Source organism: Heteronotia binoei, chromosome 4 (genome assembly GCF_032191835.1).
Source record: "Heteronotia binoei isolate CCM8104 ecotype False Entrance Well chromosome 4, APGP_CSIRO_Hbin_v1, whole genome shotgun sequence".
Taxonomy (NCBI): Eukaryota; Metazoa; Chordata; class Lepidosauria; order Squamata; family Gekkonidae; genus Heteronotia; species Heteronotia binoei.
In genome coordinates, this window is record NC_083226.1 from 23,897,393 (window position 1) to 23,913,416 (window position 16,024).

The following is a 16,024-nucleotide window of genomic DNA, read 5'->3' on the forward strand; positions in this document are numbered from 1 at the left end:
ATGATGTGCTCAATGATGCAACAAAAGCCACAAATATCCCCTTTTTCCTGGCCACTTCCTCTCTTTTTTTTTTTAAAGCACAGAAAGTTTTGTACCATGAGGGGTGGGGAGAGATAAATCACTCCAGAAATGTTCATACCATTTTGAAATACTTATGACTAAGTTGTAATTTGTTCCGTTAACAAAATGAACATATAGTTATTCCAAAGTGCTAACTCTTGGTTTTGTACCGCTAAAGCAGCACCTGCTTGCAAGGGACTTGTGGCTTTTCACAGTATGGGGGGGAGTTATTGGTGCATTCATTCACTATAGATTCTATCCTCTGAAGCTGTCATTTCCTCTTGGGGAACGGAGTCCATAGTCTGGAGACAGGCTTGCCAAGTCCAACTCAAGAAATATCTGGGGACTTTGGGGGGTGGAGCCAGGAACAAGAGTGTGACAAGCACCACTGAACTCCAAAAGGAGTTCTGGCAATCACATTTAAAGGGACCATGCTCCTTTTAAATGCCTTCCTTCTAGGGTTGCCAATCTCCAGGTGGGAGCAGGGGATCCCCCGGTTTGGAGGCCTCCCCCCGCTCCAGAGTTATCAGAAAGCAGCAGGGGAGAGGAAATTTTTTGGAGGTTGAATATCATGGCAGCTTTATGCTTTGTTTCCCCTGTCCATTTTTACCATGATTCTCAAATGTGGGTACACAGTGTCCAGGTGTGGGCAGGGGATCCCCGGTTTGGAGGCCCTCCAAAGCTTCAGGGTCATCAGAACGGGGGGTGGGGCGGAAATGTCTGCTGGCCCATAGGGTACAATGGAGAATTAATCCCGGGGTATCTGGGGCTCTGGAGGGGCGGTTTTTTGAGGTAGGGGTACCAGATTTTCAGCGTAGCATCCTCAAAATGCTCTCCAAGTTTCAAAAAAATTGGACCAGGAGGTCCAATTCTATGAGCCCCAAAAGAAGGTGCCCCCATCGTTCATTATTTCTAATGTAGGGAAGGCATTAAAAAGATATGCGGTCCCCTTAAATGTGATGGCCAGAACTCCCTTTGAAGTTCGATTGTGCTTGTCACTTTGCTTATGGCTCCACCCCTAATGTCTCCTGGCTAACCCTAATTCCCCCACTTTTCCATTTTAAACAAAATATCACAAGAGTTTTAAGCATGTTTGTATTTTAAGTTTAAAATAATATCTTTAATTGTTTTTATCTGTATCTTTTACAGCAGGGGTGGGGAACCTCCGTCCCGAGGGCCGTATGCGGCCCTTGAGGTCACTTGGTGTGGCCCTCAGGGTTTGCTGGGCTGAACCAAGCTATGTGGGAGCCTCTCTGGGGCCAGGCTGGCCAGTGAGGATCGTGGGGCCCAGCCACACTGTGCAGCAGCCTCGCCTGGGCCAGGCAGGGATCACAGGGCCCAATGTACTGTGTGGCAGCCTCCCTGGGGCCTGGCTGGCTGGCCAGAATTGCTGCAGGGCTTGGAAAAGTTACTGTCACAGTTCAGTTTGCACTTGATTATCCCAGATGATGTGGCCTAATATGCTAATGAGTTCCTGCTGGGGTTTTTCTACAAAAAAGCCCTGGACCTATACTAGGGTTGCCAAGTCCAATTCAAGAAATATCTGGGGACTTTGGGGGTGGAGCCAGGAGACTTTGGGGGTGGAGCCAGGAGACTTTGGGGGTGGAGCCAGGAACAAGAGTGTGACAAGCATAATTGAACTCCAAGAGAGTTCTGGCCATCACATTTAAAGGGACAGCACACCTTTTTAAATGTCTTCCTTCCATAGGAAATAATGAAGGATAAGGGCACCTTCTTTTGGGGCTCATAGAATTGGACTCCCTGGTCCAATCGTTTTGAAATTTGGGGGATACTTTGGGGAGAGGCACTAGATACTATATTGAAAATTTGGTGCCTCTACCTCAAAAAACAGCTCCCCCAGAGCCCCCGAAACCTCCAGATCAATTCCCCATTATACCCTATGAGAAGAGTTTGACTCCGCTGACATAGAAGATACTTTTTCCAGGGTCAGATTTTGATTTCCAAAATACAAAAAAAGAGCAATGGCAAAGGCAGGAATGGACATTAGAGAGGGTTGGCCTGCAACCCACTTTTGATTCCAGGCCTACAGGTTGGGAAACACTGGTGTGCAGGGCTTTTTTTCTAGGAAGAGCTCCTGTGCATATTAGGCCACGCCCCCTGATGTAGCCAATCCTCTGGGAGCTTAGAAGGCTCTTAGTACATAACCTACTGTAAGCTCGAGGACTGGGTACATCAGGGGGCGTGGCCTAATATGCAAAGGAGCTCCTGCTAGAAAAAGAGCCCTGCTGGTGTGGAGTATTTGACTAGATCTATGAAATATGAGTTCAAATCCCCACTCTACCATGAAACTCTTGTGGTGACCTTGGTCAGTCCCTCACAGTCAGCCTGCCCTACCTTTTAACTCCTTTGAGGAAAGATGGGATAAAAATGGACTAGGCAGACGGAATTTGAGGCAGGGATCTTTTATCCTTATGCTACAAATGCACTGTGTTTACTGATGGCAACATATAAATAACCACAATAATAACGATGATGATGGCAATAATAAAGTGTGAACATCATGAGATGCTCCCCTTTTAATAGTCAAGAACGAACGTCCGTGCTGCTCCTGTTGTTGGTGCTTTGGCTTTTTTCTGTCCAACAGATTATCCATTTTTCCTCTCACAGATCCAACGGTTTTTCTCGTGGCATGAAACCGGACTCACTTCTCTGCCTCTGAGAGTTGCACACTGTTTGTCCACTTCATTTGGTCTCATAATAAATCTGCATGAATAGACAACGAAAGAACCATTAAGAAGGTGAGGGCCGACTGCTATGAATGGCCTAGTGTCAAGCACGCTCATTTCTGAACCACATTTTACTATGTAGAGAGCATGTCATCAGCTCTCCAGCTCTCCCCCATTATTTACAACCCAGAGGGCACGTAGTGAAAACATCTAGCCCTGGGATGTTTATACTATACGCTGACCATCGGTACCTCCAAGCCGCCTTCCCCCCCACTCCGGTTTCACACAGACAACTCTTATCTCTTCACAGGGTAGTGTGAGAAGGTCTGATGTTTCCAATAGCCTAAAATTCCTTAGTAATAAAATAGATAGTTGCTTAGTAACCTTAGAACCCGTGACTCAAGTATGCATCTGTAATGTAACCTTTGATGTCATCCTATATAGCAACTGGGTAACTGTTTGTACCCCATTACTACCAAGGCTTGTGTCCTGAGTTTTTTACAATAAACCTATCTTTTGATTTTAAAAAAAAGAACTCTGTTATTGAGAAATATCAGTGCTTGACACCTAGCGCTCTTCCAGAGTCTCATTTTCCTCACTTGCAAGTTCCTGGGGTTTTTTGGTGGGGGGATCTGTTCCACATGTTTTGCTCCCTCTAGTGGCCAATTCTGTATTATACATGCTTACATCCAGCAAATCTCCCTGCAGATTTAAACAGCAGGTGTTTATGCTGGACATAAACTGTTGTAATCCCGAATCAGTCAGCAGAGGAAGCAAAACACATGAGGAACATTAAAAAGCCAAAACATATAAGCAAGGAAAATGGGAATGTACAAAAGTCCCTAGCCTGAGCAAAGGCTGGCATCTAGTTTTGTTAGAGGGACAATTTGAACATATGAACATATGAAGCTGCCTTATACTGAATCGGACCCTCAGTCCATCAAAGTCAGTATTGTCTACTCAGACTGGCTGCGGCTCTCCAGGGTCTCAAGCTGATGTTTTTCACGCCTGTTTGCCTGGACCCTTTTTAGTTGGAAATGCCAAGGATTGAACCTGGGACCTTCTGCTTTCCAAGCAGATGTTCTACCACTGAGTCACCATCCCTCCCCTAAAATCTCTATTTTTCACTGGCTTCCTGCTATCAGCTCTTACTAACTTCACCTATTGTTTGAGAATAGCATGAGTGGCTGAGTTACATGGAACATATGAAGCTGCCTTCTACTAAATCAGACTCTCAGTCCATCAAAGTCAGTATTGTCTACTCAGATTGGCAGGAGCTCCCCAGGGTCTCAAGCTGAGGTTTTTCATGCCTATTTGTCTGGACCCTTTTTAGTTGGAAATGCCAAGGATTGAACCTGGGACCTTCTGCTTTCCAAGCAGATGTTCTACCACTGAGTCACCATCCCTCCCCTAAAATCTCTATTTTTCACTGGCTTCCTGCTATCAGCTCTTACTAACTTCACCTATTGTTTGAGAATAGCATGAGTGGCTGAGTTACATGGAACATATGAAGCTGCCTTCTACTGAATCAGACTCTCAGTCCATCAAAGTCAGTATTGTCTACTCAGATTGGCAGGAGCTCTCCAGGGTCTCAAGCTGAGGTTTTTCATGCCTATTTGCCTGGACCCTTTTTAGTTGGAGATGCCAGGAATTGAACCTGGGACCTTCTGCTTAATAAGCAGATGCTCTGCCACTGAGCCACCGTGCGTTGTTTGATAAAGAACAACTCACCTCCCTTAATGCCCGTACTACCAATCACATACTCTTGTTTTCCCTTTCAGGTTGTTGACTGGGAAAGCCAGATGGCACTACTTATTGGGCCAGACTTGGTCTACTGGCCTCCAGTTGCTGATCTCTAAGTTCTCCAGGAGGTATTTATGAAGGATTCCTGCTTACGCAGGGATGGTGTCAAATCTTGGCTCATTTTAGCCCTTTTCCATCACTACAGTTTTGAGGATCCCACTGCCTGAACGAGGTCAGCATTTTGTGTGCACAAGGCAATGTGTATATTTTTGAGCTTTGGTACATGCGATTAGAAACCTAGATTTTGGAGGGTATGCATTTATGCATACTGAAGCTAGAAAATATGCTTACTTCCCAGTTCATACAAAATGGCAGCTACGCATCTCAAGATGATCATGGATGGCATGCTGTCCTGTCATGTGAAGTCAGAGTGCCAAAATCGTAATGACTGGAAAGTGTTCCTTTTAGTTCACACAGATCAAATCCTTGTGGCTCAGCAACAGAGCATCAGCGTGGCATACAGAAGGTCCCAGATCTCCGGTTGAAGATCTAACAGATCTCCAGCAGAAGGTCCCAGATCCCAGCATCTCCAGTTGAAAAGGCTCAGATAGCAGGTGATGCAAAAGACCTCTGCCAGAGACCGCAGAGAGCTGCTGCCAGTCTAAATGGACAACACTGACCTTTGTGGTAGAATTTCTTTTGGGGTTGGTCCTCTTTATGAAATTGGCCAACAAGAGCTCTTTATAAAAGGGGCCACAAGCTATCCAGCACTAGCAAGCATTCATATTACTAATAGCAGCTTAGACTGAGAATGTAGGTCAGTAGAAAGTAGGTGAAAGTTAAGGACTATCTGAGCAGGAACCTTAGCCTTATATGGTATGAGCAGGAGCGGGATGGAGTATAGATATGGCAGATGTGAGAGCCTAGCTGCGGATGCAGCTGGTGGTTCTGGAATGCATAATATCAGATAAGATAGAGTATACTGATATCAGTTTCTGGGGATAATGCTTTATAAACCCTGGGATTTTGAGCAAAAGTGGCTGCCTGCATGAGAGACAGGGAGTCTCTATGCTGGTCAAGCCATGAAATTAACAACCCTTGTTAATTTCAAGCCATGAATCTAACATCTCCTGTTTGAGGCCTCAAACATAGAATATAGCTCTAATATAAAATGGGATTTACACTTTCCTATAATTAATTCTTTAGCAGTTATTAGATTATAAAATTGAGTAAGTTTGACTATAAGAACTGGGTAAAGGTCATCTGAATTCTAAATGCATAACCTTCTAACTGTATCTGGAAACTGTGCTAATGTTATCTGTTATTTTGCCGTTCTGCTTATCTATCTTCAGCCTTCTGTTTGGAGTAGAAACTTAAGTGTAATAAAGTTTACCTGTGTCAGTTCCTGGAGTTGTTTGGGTTACTGAGGAGTACAAAAGCAAATCCTGCCTCAACCTTAATGGACCAAAAGTCTGATTCAGTTCATGTGTTTCCCTCTCCCTTCATGTGTTTCCCTCTCCCTTTTTTGCAAGGGGAGAAATCTGCAGCTATCACAAATACTTAGGTTTCAGCTTTCGCACCTGGTACCCCTAAATCTCTCCCTATTTTTAATCTTTAAATTGTTGAAAGAGGTGCTATATTTGGGGGGGCATGTGGAAGATGAGTTTTTGGAAGATGCAGCTTTTCAGTTACCCGTGAGAAGCTGCACTTGCTGAAATCATCTCTCCTGCCCAACTATTAAAGGTAGAGGAGCTCTGTCTTCATTGACAGCTTCAAGAGGGAATTGGAAAAGCATATGGATCAGAGGTCCATCAGTGGCTATTAGCCACAGCTTATTGTTGGAACTCTCTGTCTGGGGCAGTGATGCTCTGTATTCTTGGTGCTTGGGGGAGGCACAGTGGAAGGGCTTCTAGTGTTCTGGCCCCACGTGAACCTCCTGATGGCACCTGGGTTTTTTGGCCACTGGGTGACACAGCGTGTTGGACTGGATGGGCCATTGGCCTGATCCAACATGGCTTCTCTTATGTTCTTGTCAGGTCAAGCGACATATCTCGATCGGAAGATTTTCCAGCACTATATCCTCTAGATACCTGACCCAGACAGCCCATGATAGCCCAACCTGGAAAATAAGCAGGGTCAGCATCTGGATGAGAGACCAGTAAGGAATACCAGGATAATTATGCAGAGGCAGGCAATGGCAAGCCACCTCTGAATGTATCTTGCCTTGAAAAGCCCACAGGGTCACCACAAGTCAGTTGTGACTTGACAGCCATTTTAAATAGCCCCTTAGAACAAATCTCTGATGTCCCTTGGGGGAGAGATAGAGATCGGTTTCCCACTCGCCTTATGCTGCTCTTGTGCTCCTCTTCTCTACGGGGGTTCCGTCAGATTTCACACTATCTGCCCTGGGGCTGCAACTAGCTTTGGCTTTTTTGCACAGCAAGCAGAAACCTCTAAAAACCAGTTTCTGTTTGCTGTGTGAAAAAGGTGAAGCTAGTTGCAGCCCCAGTGTGAAATCCAACGGAACCACCGCAGAGAGGAGGAACGTGAGAGCGGCATAAGGCGAGTGGGAAATTGGTCCCAGTGTGGGATGTAGTGCTGGGAAGGGTAAGAAAAAAGATTCTACATACAAATCTCCTCTGGGTTCTGTGCCGTCCCACCAAAGCCATTTATTGCTGCCGTCATCTGGGTATTCTAGTCCAATGAAATAGTTAGCATTTCCTGTTCGGTTTTGAAGAAAGTCCTAGCAAGAAAAGGAGGAAAGAAGTGGAGAATTATTCATGGATAAATTAATTCTAGAATTCAAGGTCATCCTTGGAAATTGATTGGCAGTAGAGGCAAGGTGGACAAATGGAACTATTGGGTTGGTTCCAGCCTCAGCTTTCCCCAGGTATAGAGCCCTCCAAAGCTGCCATCTTCTCCAGGGAACTATCTCTGTAGTCCGGAGATTACTTGCAATTCTGGGAGACCACCAGACCCCACCTGGAGGGTGGCAACCCACCCACACCTACCAGTTCCCACCTCCTGACTTGGAAATCACTCCTGCTTAGCTCTTAGTGCCCACCCTTGCATTTCTGTGCCTGATCTTTGTGATTCCTTGCTAGCCTACTTTCAAGCAGCTTTAAGGCCAAAGAGGAATGCTGACTTTCTGCAGCATTCCTCTGCGTATTCATGCACTCTCCCCTCATTCGCAGGATGACAGCTTCCCCCCACAACCTCCCCGTCCCCTAAGCTCTCCTGTTCCCGTGCCAAAATCAGAATATCTATGTGAGGTTGCTATTCCAATTCAAGATATATCTGGGGACTTTGGGGGTGGAGCCAAGAGACATCGGGGCAGAGCCAGGAGCAAGGGTGTGACAAACATAACTGAATTCCAAAGCAAGTTCTGGCCATCATGTTTAAAGGGCCCACACACCTTTTAAATGCCTTCCCTCCATTTGGAAATAATGAAGGGTAAGGGTGCTTTCTTTTGGGGCTCACAGAATAGGGCCCCTTGGTCCAATCCTTTTGAAACTTGGAGGGTCTTTTGAGGAGAGGCAACGGATGCTATGCTGAAAGTCTGGTGCCTCTACCTTAAAAAACAGCCCCCGAGCCCCAGATACCTGTGGATCAATTCTCCACTATACCCTATGGGAATCGGTCTCCATAGGGAATAATGAATTGCCCGGCAGACATTTCCTCCCCCCCCCCCACTTTCTGATAACTTTGAAATGGGGGGAGGGCCTCCAAAACGGAGGATCCCCTTCCCCCACCTGGGGATTGGCATCACTACATCTATGTGGCCCAAGGCTCCTTGGTGAAATAAATCAAATCTATAGTCCCACTCAGGCCTCAGATTCAGTAGGAACTCACAGGAGCATAGCCCCTGAACCTTTCTGAGAGTTCTACCTCCTCCTTCTGAGAGTTCCACCTCCTTCTCCATTGAACAGCATGTGCAGCTGCAAAACAATCCCTGGATGAGCTCCACCACCTATTTTTCTACAAAACGACCCCTGGTCCCCCTCATACTTGAGCTCAGTGTTATTATCTTTAACACATACCTGCCTGATTCTAAGAGCATGGAATAAAAACTTTGCTATGGCCAGACTTACAGCAGAAAGATATGGAAGATGGATCTCAAGTGAGCAGCAAGACACCAGCTCCGTAGAGGCAGTAAGAAATTGGCTACAGATGGCAACGAAATAGGAAATGGGGTAAAGTTTCCATTATTGCTTGGCCACAAGGATGGCGTTTCTGGAGGTAGCTAATAGCCTCACAGCAACCTGATAGTTCTGTGAGTGATAAAGCATTTGTTCCAGCCAGGAAGAATAGTCGGCAAAAAAGTAGAACTGTTTTTAAAAAGTGAAGTAATGTGTCAGAATGGGGAAAAGGGTGGATGAAAGCCCCCCTCCCCCAAAAAAGAGAGGAGCAGGACGAGGAGGAGGAGGAGGAGGAGGAGGAGGAGGAGGAGAAGAAGAAGAAGAAGAAGAAGAAGAAGAAGAAGAAGAAGAAGAAGAAGAAGAAGAAGAAGAAGAAGAAGAAGAAGAAGAAGATGATGATATTGGATTTATATCCCACCCTCCACTCCGAAGAGTCTCAGAGCGGCTCACAATCTCCTTTACCTTCCTCCCCCACAACAGACACCCTGTGAGGTGGGTGGGGCTGGAGAGGGCTCTCACAGCAGCTGCCCTTTCAAGGACAACCTCTGCCAGAGCTATGGCTGACCCAAGGCCATGCTAGCAGGTGCAAGTGGAAGAGTGGGGAATCAAACCGGGTTCTTCCAGATAAGAGTCCGCACACTTAACCACTACACCCAACTGGAGAAGGAGACGACGACAACGACATTGGATTATATCCCACCCTACACTCTGAATCTCAGAGTCTCAGAGCAGCTCACAATCTCCTTTACATTCCTCCCCCACAACAAACACCCTGTGAAGTAGGTGGGGCTGAGAGAGCTCTCCCAAACCTGCCCTTTCAAGGACAACCTCTGCAAGGACTATGGCTGACCCAAGGCCGTGCCAGCAGGTGCAAGTGGAGGAGTGGGGAATCAAAGCCGGTTCTCCCAGATAAGAGTCCACGCACTTGACCACTATACCAAACTGCACTTTCTTGGTAATCCTGGCATTTGGCATATTCTTTCAACGGGCTGGCTGTAAAGGTTTAAATGGGTGATGGGGTGTGAATGAACTTCTCATAAAGAATCTTAGAAGGGCCCTTCAGAGGCCTTCAAAAGCATCTCTGTTCCCAATAAGGTTGCCAGTTCTGAGTTGGGAAATTCTTGGAGATTTAGAGGTGAAGCCTGGGGAGGGACCTCAGTAGAGTTATCATGCCATAGACTAAAACCCTCCAAAGCAATCTTCTCTCCCCACCCTGAAAAACTGGAAATCAGTTGTAATTCCAGGCGACCTCCAAACCCCGCCTGGAAGATGGAACCAAATTCCCAAGGCACAATCTTCTTACCATTTCTTTTTCATCATTGATGATCACCAGATTTGAGTACAAGGCATCACATTCTGAGTAGCTGGAACTCCATTCAAGCATGGATTCTGAAAACCCATATGAATTGCTTCCATAGGGTTCCCACCTTAGCTCTGGAACCAAGACTGTAGCAGGAGACAGAAAGAAGGAGGCATGCTTAAAAAAGAAAATCCCGAGGTTGGAGAAGTGCAACACAAAACCCCTGATTAGAACTACCTTTGTTCAGATGTGTAGTAGCCAGTGTTCCCTCTAAACCGAGTTAGTGTGAGCTAGCTCACAATGTTTTAGCTCTGGCTCACACATTTTTGTCTCAGGAAAAATGGCCCTAGAGCAAACTAATTTTTTGCAGTAGCTCACAACTTTAATGTCAGTAGCTCACAACTTGAATGCCAGTAGCTCACAAAGTAGAATTTTCGCGCACAAGACTACACAACTTAGAGGGAACATTGGTAGTAGCTGATACCTGAAGTTCTCAAGCTGCCCATACCACACCAAAGTTCCCTTGCCATAGAAAAACTACATGACAGAAGGAAGGGTTTTAGGCTAGCTTTTTCCTTGACATGCCAGTTTTCTATAAGTGAGGATTTTTTCCCCCATGGAGGATGACTGAATCGTATGAGCCTCTTACCTGCCATTTGAAATAAAAAAGTAAGGGTAGTCCCCTGTGCAAGCACCAGTTGTTTCCGACTGTGGTGACATCGCATCATGACGTTTTCATGGCAGACTTTTTTACAGGGTGGTTTGCCATTGCCTTCCCCAGTCATCTACACTTTGAAACAGTACACCTCAGATACAAGTTTACTACTGGCATTAAAGCTAGACCTCGGTCCAGCATTTGGTTTTCTTTACTTCAGTGTAACTAAATGGTATGTTACCTGCTGTTGTGAGTCTCGTGGAAGGAGTTGTCGTGTGGCTTTCAGGTGTACTCTGGATGATCTGTAGAACTGAAAATTAACATTTTACTGGTCCTTTACATTCATTTTGAAAAATTTCACTATAACATTGGCTTTATGGTGAAAAGAAACAGGTCATCAAATCTGTTTGGCTTTCTGTAGGACCGTGCTGCGTGTTCTTCCAGAGAGCCAGTTTGGTGTAGTGGTTAAGTGTGCGGACTCTTATCTGGGAGAACCAGGTTTGATTCCCCACTCCTGCACTTGCGCCTGCTAGCATGGCTTTGGGTCAGCCATAGCTCTAGCAGAGGTTGTCCTTGAAAGGGCAGCTGCTGTGACAGCCCTCTCCAGCCCAACCCACCTCACAGGGTGTCTGTTGTGGGGGAGGAAGGTAAAAGAGACTGTGAGCTGCTCTGAGACTCTTTGGAGTGGAGAGCGGGATATAAATCCAATATCTTCTTCTTCTTCCATTTTGCCATTTGAATGCAGAAAACAGCAATCTGGGTTGTTATTTTATACAATCCCCCCACCATTTTGATTATGTGACTATGGATCCTTTTCACCTGTCACAGCAGTCCCTGCTTCTTTTTTCTATTGACTGCTGCTTCCTTTGTCTTCCTGGATCATCCACATAGGTGATCACAGCCAATCAGGAATCATGGAACAAATAGGATGACATCTTAAAGCTATGCAGTCAGTCACAGCTAGCTATGTGATGATGTCATGCAGGGCAAGTGAGAGCAACTGAGAACATTTCCTAGATTACATTTTGGGGATTAATAATTACATGGGTGAATCCAGCAAGTTTGGGGATTAATAATTACATGGGTGAATCCAGCAAGTTTAGGATCATACAGTGAATGGTTATACATCACAGCTCAATGTAGGCAATCTGATGTAGCTACATGAGGACCTCACTGATTTGTAAATTAAGTCAATTGGTGAGAACCAGTCAGGGTAAAGTAATGATGATTCTTCCTCAAGATGCATTAAACATAATTTGAAAAGAAAGTATTTTCAGCTCTTCAGATTTTTTTTGCCAAAAACACGAGCTGTTTCAGCAGAGTTCCAAATAATATAATTTCCTTTTAGCAGAAACATATATGAATGACTTGCCCAGCCCAGAAAGTTAGATATTAGTGCCTCCTCAATGTTACCTGTAAAATTCTCCTCAGGAACAAAACTGAAGTTCCCTCTGGGGAAGATCTGTGGAACTGAAAAGAGGAACATTTAAAATGGTGTCTGATGAGCAGTGCCAGATGTTGCCACTGGAACTGGCAACCCTAGATGGAGCTTCTGGAGGCTTTGGACAAAAGACCTGTAATCAGTGTGCTCTTTGGAGCAGTCTAGTAGATGGGTTTCTCACATGTGAGAGCATCTAGGGAAATTCCTGCTAGTTCAAGGTGCCTGCTTTGATTTTAAACGGAATTATTTTATCCAAGCCTCTGGCAGCTAAATCAGAGGATCTTTGTGGATAAATATACGGATCCCAGCCTCGTTTACAACAACCTTGGGAGAAGAAGGCCAGGCAAAGACACGGGAGTTGTCTGTTTTCCTTCCCCTTGCGACAGGGGTGGGATAGAAACTACATGGGGTAGAAAACATTAGATATCCTCTCCCTAGGGTTGCCAGCTCTGGGAGATTCATGAATTGATGAATTGTCACAGACAAGATATTCAACTGGTAGATGGTGTTCTACAATTTGAAATCTAGCCAAGTTCTTAGGAATTGTAGATATTTCTTCACAGGATTCTTGCTGTTCCAAGCAATACTGTCTTCGGGAGCAGAGCTGATGTTATTTCATATATTAACATATGAAGCTGCCTTATACTGAATCAGACCCTTAGTCCATCAAAGTCAGTATTGTCTACTCAGACTGGCAGCAGTTCTCCAGGGTCTCAAGCTGAGGTTTTTCACGCCGATTTGCCTGGACCCTTTTTAGTTGGAGATGCCGAGGATTGGACTTGGAACCTTCTGCTTATCAAGCAGATGCTCTACTACTGAGTCACTGTCCTTTTCCTCAATGCCCAGAATGCCCAGAAGTTTCTTGAGACTTCTACCTACTACTCCAAGGACTCCAATGACAACTGGAATAATGATGATAACCTTTTTCTCCTAGAAGTGCACTAACTCTATCCACGGGTCTTGGGATTTGGTGGTCTTCTCCTGTTCTTTCTTTTCTATTTTGCTGTCTCCTGGGATTGCAGTAGCAGTGATCCAGACCCTATTTCTCATTTTTTTATAATGGGGGTGTTACAATACAGGTTGTTAGCTCTTTGCAGTCAGAAGATTCCAGTGCAACACTGCAACTCTCTCATAACATTCTTTATAGTTTAAAAAAAAAAGGTAAAGGTACTCCACTGTGCAAGCACCAGTCGTTTCCGACTCTGAGGTGACATTGCTTTCACAATGTTTTCACGGCAGACTTTTTACAGGGTGGTTTGCCATTGCCTTCCCCAGTCCTCTGCACTTTCGCCCCAGCAAGCTGGGTACTCATTTTACCGACCTTGGAAGGAGGAAGGCTGAGTCAACCTCGAGCTGGCTACCTGAACCCAGCTTCCTCCGGGATCGAACTCAGGTCGTGAGCAGAGCTTAGGACTGCAGTACTGCAGCTTTACCACTCTGTACCACGGGGCTCTTTTTTTATAGTAAGTCTGAGCAATTTTACTGCAGGCACTGTCCATGTGGTCGACTGTTCTTCCTTTGTCTTGCAAAGTCCACATTTGTTGTTATCACGGGTCTTCTGAATCTTGGCTTTCATACTTTCATTTCAAGTGCCTGTTCTTGTGCAGCTAGAATGAGTCTTTGCATTTCTTCCTTTGTGCCTGTTTTGGAGCCACTTCTAGGTGTTATCGTTTTTTCCCTGGGGAAATGCAGCAGAACGGAGTTCCAGAACCTCTTTGTGGAAACAAAATTCTTAAAGATTGTTTAAAAGTTCATGAGGGGCACCTGTGTGTTTCTCCTTCCTTTCCTTCTTGAGAGTTCCAATGTCTCTTTTTCCAGGAGGGGGGAGAAGCCCTGGTTGTCATCATTGCTGTTCTTCTCCTCCTCCTCCTCCTCCTCTCTTGCACTGATGATATATTAAAACTGGGCCTGCTTGCAAGCCAACAGTACCTGAATTCTTGAATTACTAGCCCTCCATCTGGTTCCCATTGCTCAACTATGGAGAAGAAACCCATATATCAAAACCAGAAAGGACAATATGGCTTGATTCATTCATTCATTCATTCATTCATTCATTCATTCATTCATTCTGTCAACAAAAGGATCCTAGTTAAAAATAAGGAAAAGATTGCAACAGCACTGCAGCCAACCAAATGCTGATACTCACTGAAAATGACAAAGAGGGACGTCCCTGTAAGTTTGATCAACATGAGGATGATTCCAGGAGCCATGCAACGCCAACCCATGTTGACTAATCTGAAAGGGTTCAATAGAGGGCCATGAGTGGAAACACTTTCAGAGACAGATTCTGCTGGACCACTGAGGGATGCTGCATGACAAGAGAAAGCAGAGCCAAATCCCGATAGCTTTGCCAATGTTGGAGGGGCCACACAGCTCACATCTGGGCAGATGCACCACTGATGAGTGTAGGCTTATCTTACCAGGAGGTCTAACTCTCTCTCTCTCTTTGGAGACTTTTCTTGGACACCTGCACAACCATAATGCTGATGGTGGACAGCCACAATGCGTGCCAGCAGATGTACCTCAGAGGACTGTTGTGGGGTACATCTGAAAATGTTTTTGGGGAGGATGGATTGGAAGCTGTCCTGTGTCACTTAGGTTTTCTGCAGATGTCAAAATGCCTTCATTTCTTCCAGCCACCCAAGAAACTGAAAGCAGAAGCACTAGAACAATATTCGTTTTGTTCCTTGATTTCTGGAGATTACCAATTCCTGCTATTTTTAGCAAGTGGATGAATTTTAATACTGATAATGCAAAAAAAAAAAAACCAATTAGTCCAAGTGTCTCCACTGGTACACACGAAAGCTATTACAGGTAGCAGTGGCACTGAACAATTAAACATTCCACAAAGATCAGGTATACTAATTCTACTCATGGACACACATGAAGCTGCCTAATACCGAATCAGACCCTCGCCCTATCACTGCCAGTATTGTGTACTGAATTGTCCGCTAAATGTGCATAGGTTGTGGAGGGTTACTCAGGAAAAAACTCTGCACATGTTCAGAAGCTCTCACCTACTACCTCCCATATTTCAGAGCTGAGACCAAGCACTATAAAAAAAAGATGGGGGGAGGGGGGCTGGGCCCTGGATCAAAATTAAACCCTGATCACAAGCATTATCAGATTTCATGGTATTACTCTTCCCAAATAATCAATGTTTATTCAACAGACAAGCTGCCCATGCTTTTCCTAAAAAGAAGAAGATATTGGACTTATATCCCACCCTAGTCTCAGAGCAGTCACAATCTCCTTTAACCTTCCCCCCCCCCAAAAAAAAACAGACACCCTGTTAGGTAGGTGGGACTGAGAGAGCTCTTACAGCAGCTACCCTTTCAAGGACAACTCTTGCAAGAGCTATGGCTGACCCAAGGCCATTCCAGCAGCTGCAAGTGGAGGAGTGGGGGAATCAAACCTGGTTCTCCCAGATAAGAGTCTGCACACTTAACCACTACACCAAACTGGCTCTCAGAAATCAATGAGAACATTACTTATCAAGAGGTCTCTGCAGAGAGGAGAAAGCCCTTTCATTCAGCCTGTCTGCGGAAGACAACACACAGCTCAATTACCTTTCTCTGCTGCTAATTCACTGGTTCACCCTTTCCTTCTCTGCTGAGGAGCTGGCTGCGTCTCACGCTCAGCGGACGGTCAGTTGCTGGATGATCTCAGCAGCAGATACAACTTCTCCTTTACCAGCCTCTGTGTCAAGACATAGATTTTATATAATCCACAACACTCATTACGAAAGATTCTTGGAACCATTCCAGCTTGTGAAATACACAGCACTATGTCACGAAACACTGTTCCGTGTACGGTTTGTACATTGGTAGAGCTAAATGAGAAAGTTTTTCATACTTCTTCAAAATAGAGCAAATCTGTTTTCATGATCTTGAATCAAGAAAAGTGAAATAAGATATCAGGTTGTTAATATTTAACACTTGAGGCCCAGTTTGGTGTACTGGTTAAGTGCGCGGACTCTTATCTGGGAGAACCAGGTTT

The 16,024-nt window shown here is 45.1% G+C and overlaps 1 protein-coding gene and 1 non-coding gene across 2 annotated transcripts; both read right to left on the minus strand.

The window, feature by feature from the left end:
* Window positions 1–2,554: 2,554 nt before the first annotated feature.
* LOC132569922 (C-type lectin domain family 5 member A-like) lies at window positions 2,555–15,720 on the minus strand. The gene is made up of 7 exons (XM_060236357.1): window positions 15,595–15,720; window positions 14,172–14,260; window positions 11,998–12,054; window positions 10,826–10,894; window positions 9,933–10,075; window positions 7,121–7,233; window positions 2,555–2,784 (listed from the first exon to the last, which is right to left on the minus strand). The coding sequence occupies exons 2-7, from the start codon at window positions 14,248–14,250 to the stop codon at window positions 2,667–2,669; spliced, it is 579 nt and encodes a 192-aa protein (XP_060092340.1). The 5' UTR covers window positions 14,251–14,260; window positions 15,595–15,720; the 3' UTR covers window positions 2,555–2,666.
* On the minus strand, window positions 4,384–4,450 carry TRNAN-AUU (transfer RNA asparagine (anticodon AUU)). Its single transcript has one exon. It is a non-coding gene; the product is annotated as a tRNA-Asn (tRNA).
* Window positions 15,721–16,024: the final 304 nt, after the last annotated feature.

Excerpts from the sequence above, each read along its gene's own strand:
- LOC132569922 (XM_060236357.1), bottom strand. The coding sequence starts at position 14,250 with ATGGGTTGGCGTTGCATGGCTCCTGGAATCATCCTCATGTTGATCAAA. Across the intron at positions 7,234-9,932 it reads TCAATGATGAAAAAGAAATG|GACTTTCTTCAAAACCGAAC; the intron begins GTAAGAAGATTG and ends TTTTCTTGCTAG. Across the intron at positions 2,785-7,120 it reads ACAGAACCCAGAGGAGATTT|ATTTATTATGAGACCAAATG; the intron begins GTATGTAGAATC and ends CTATTCATGCAG.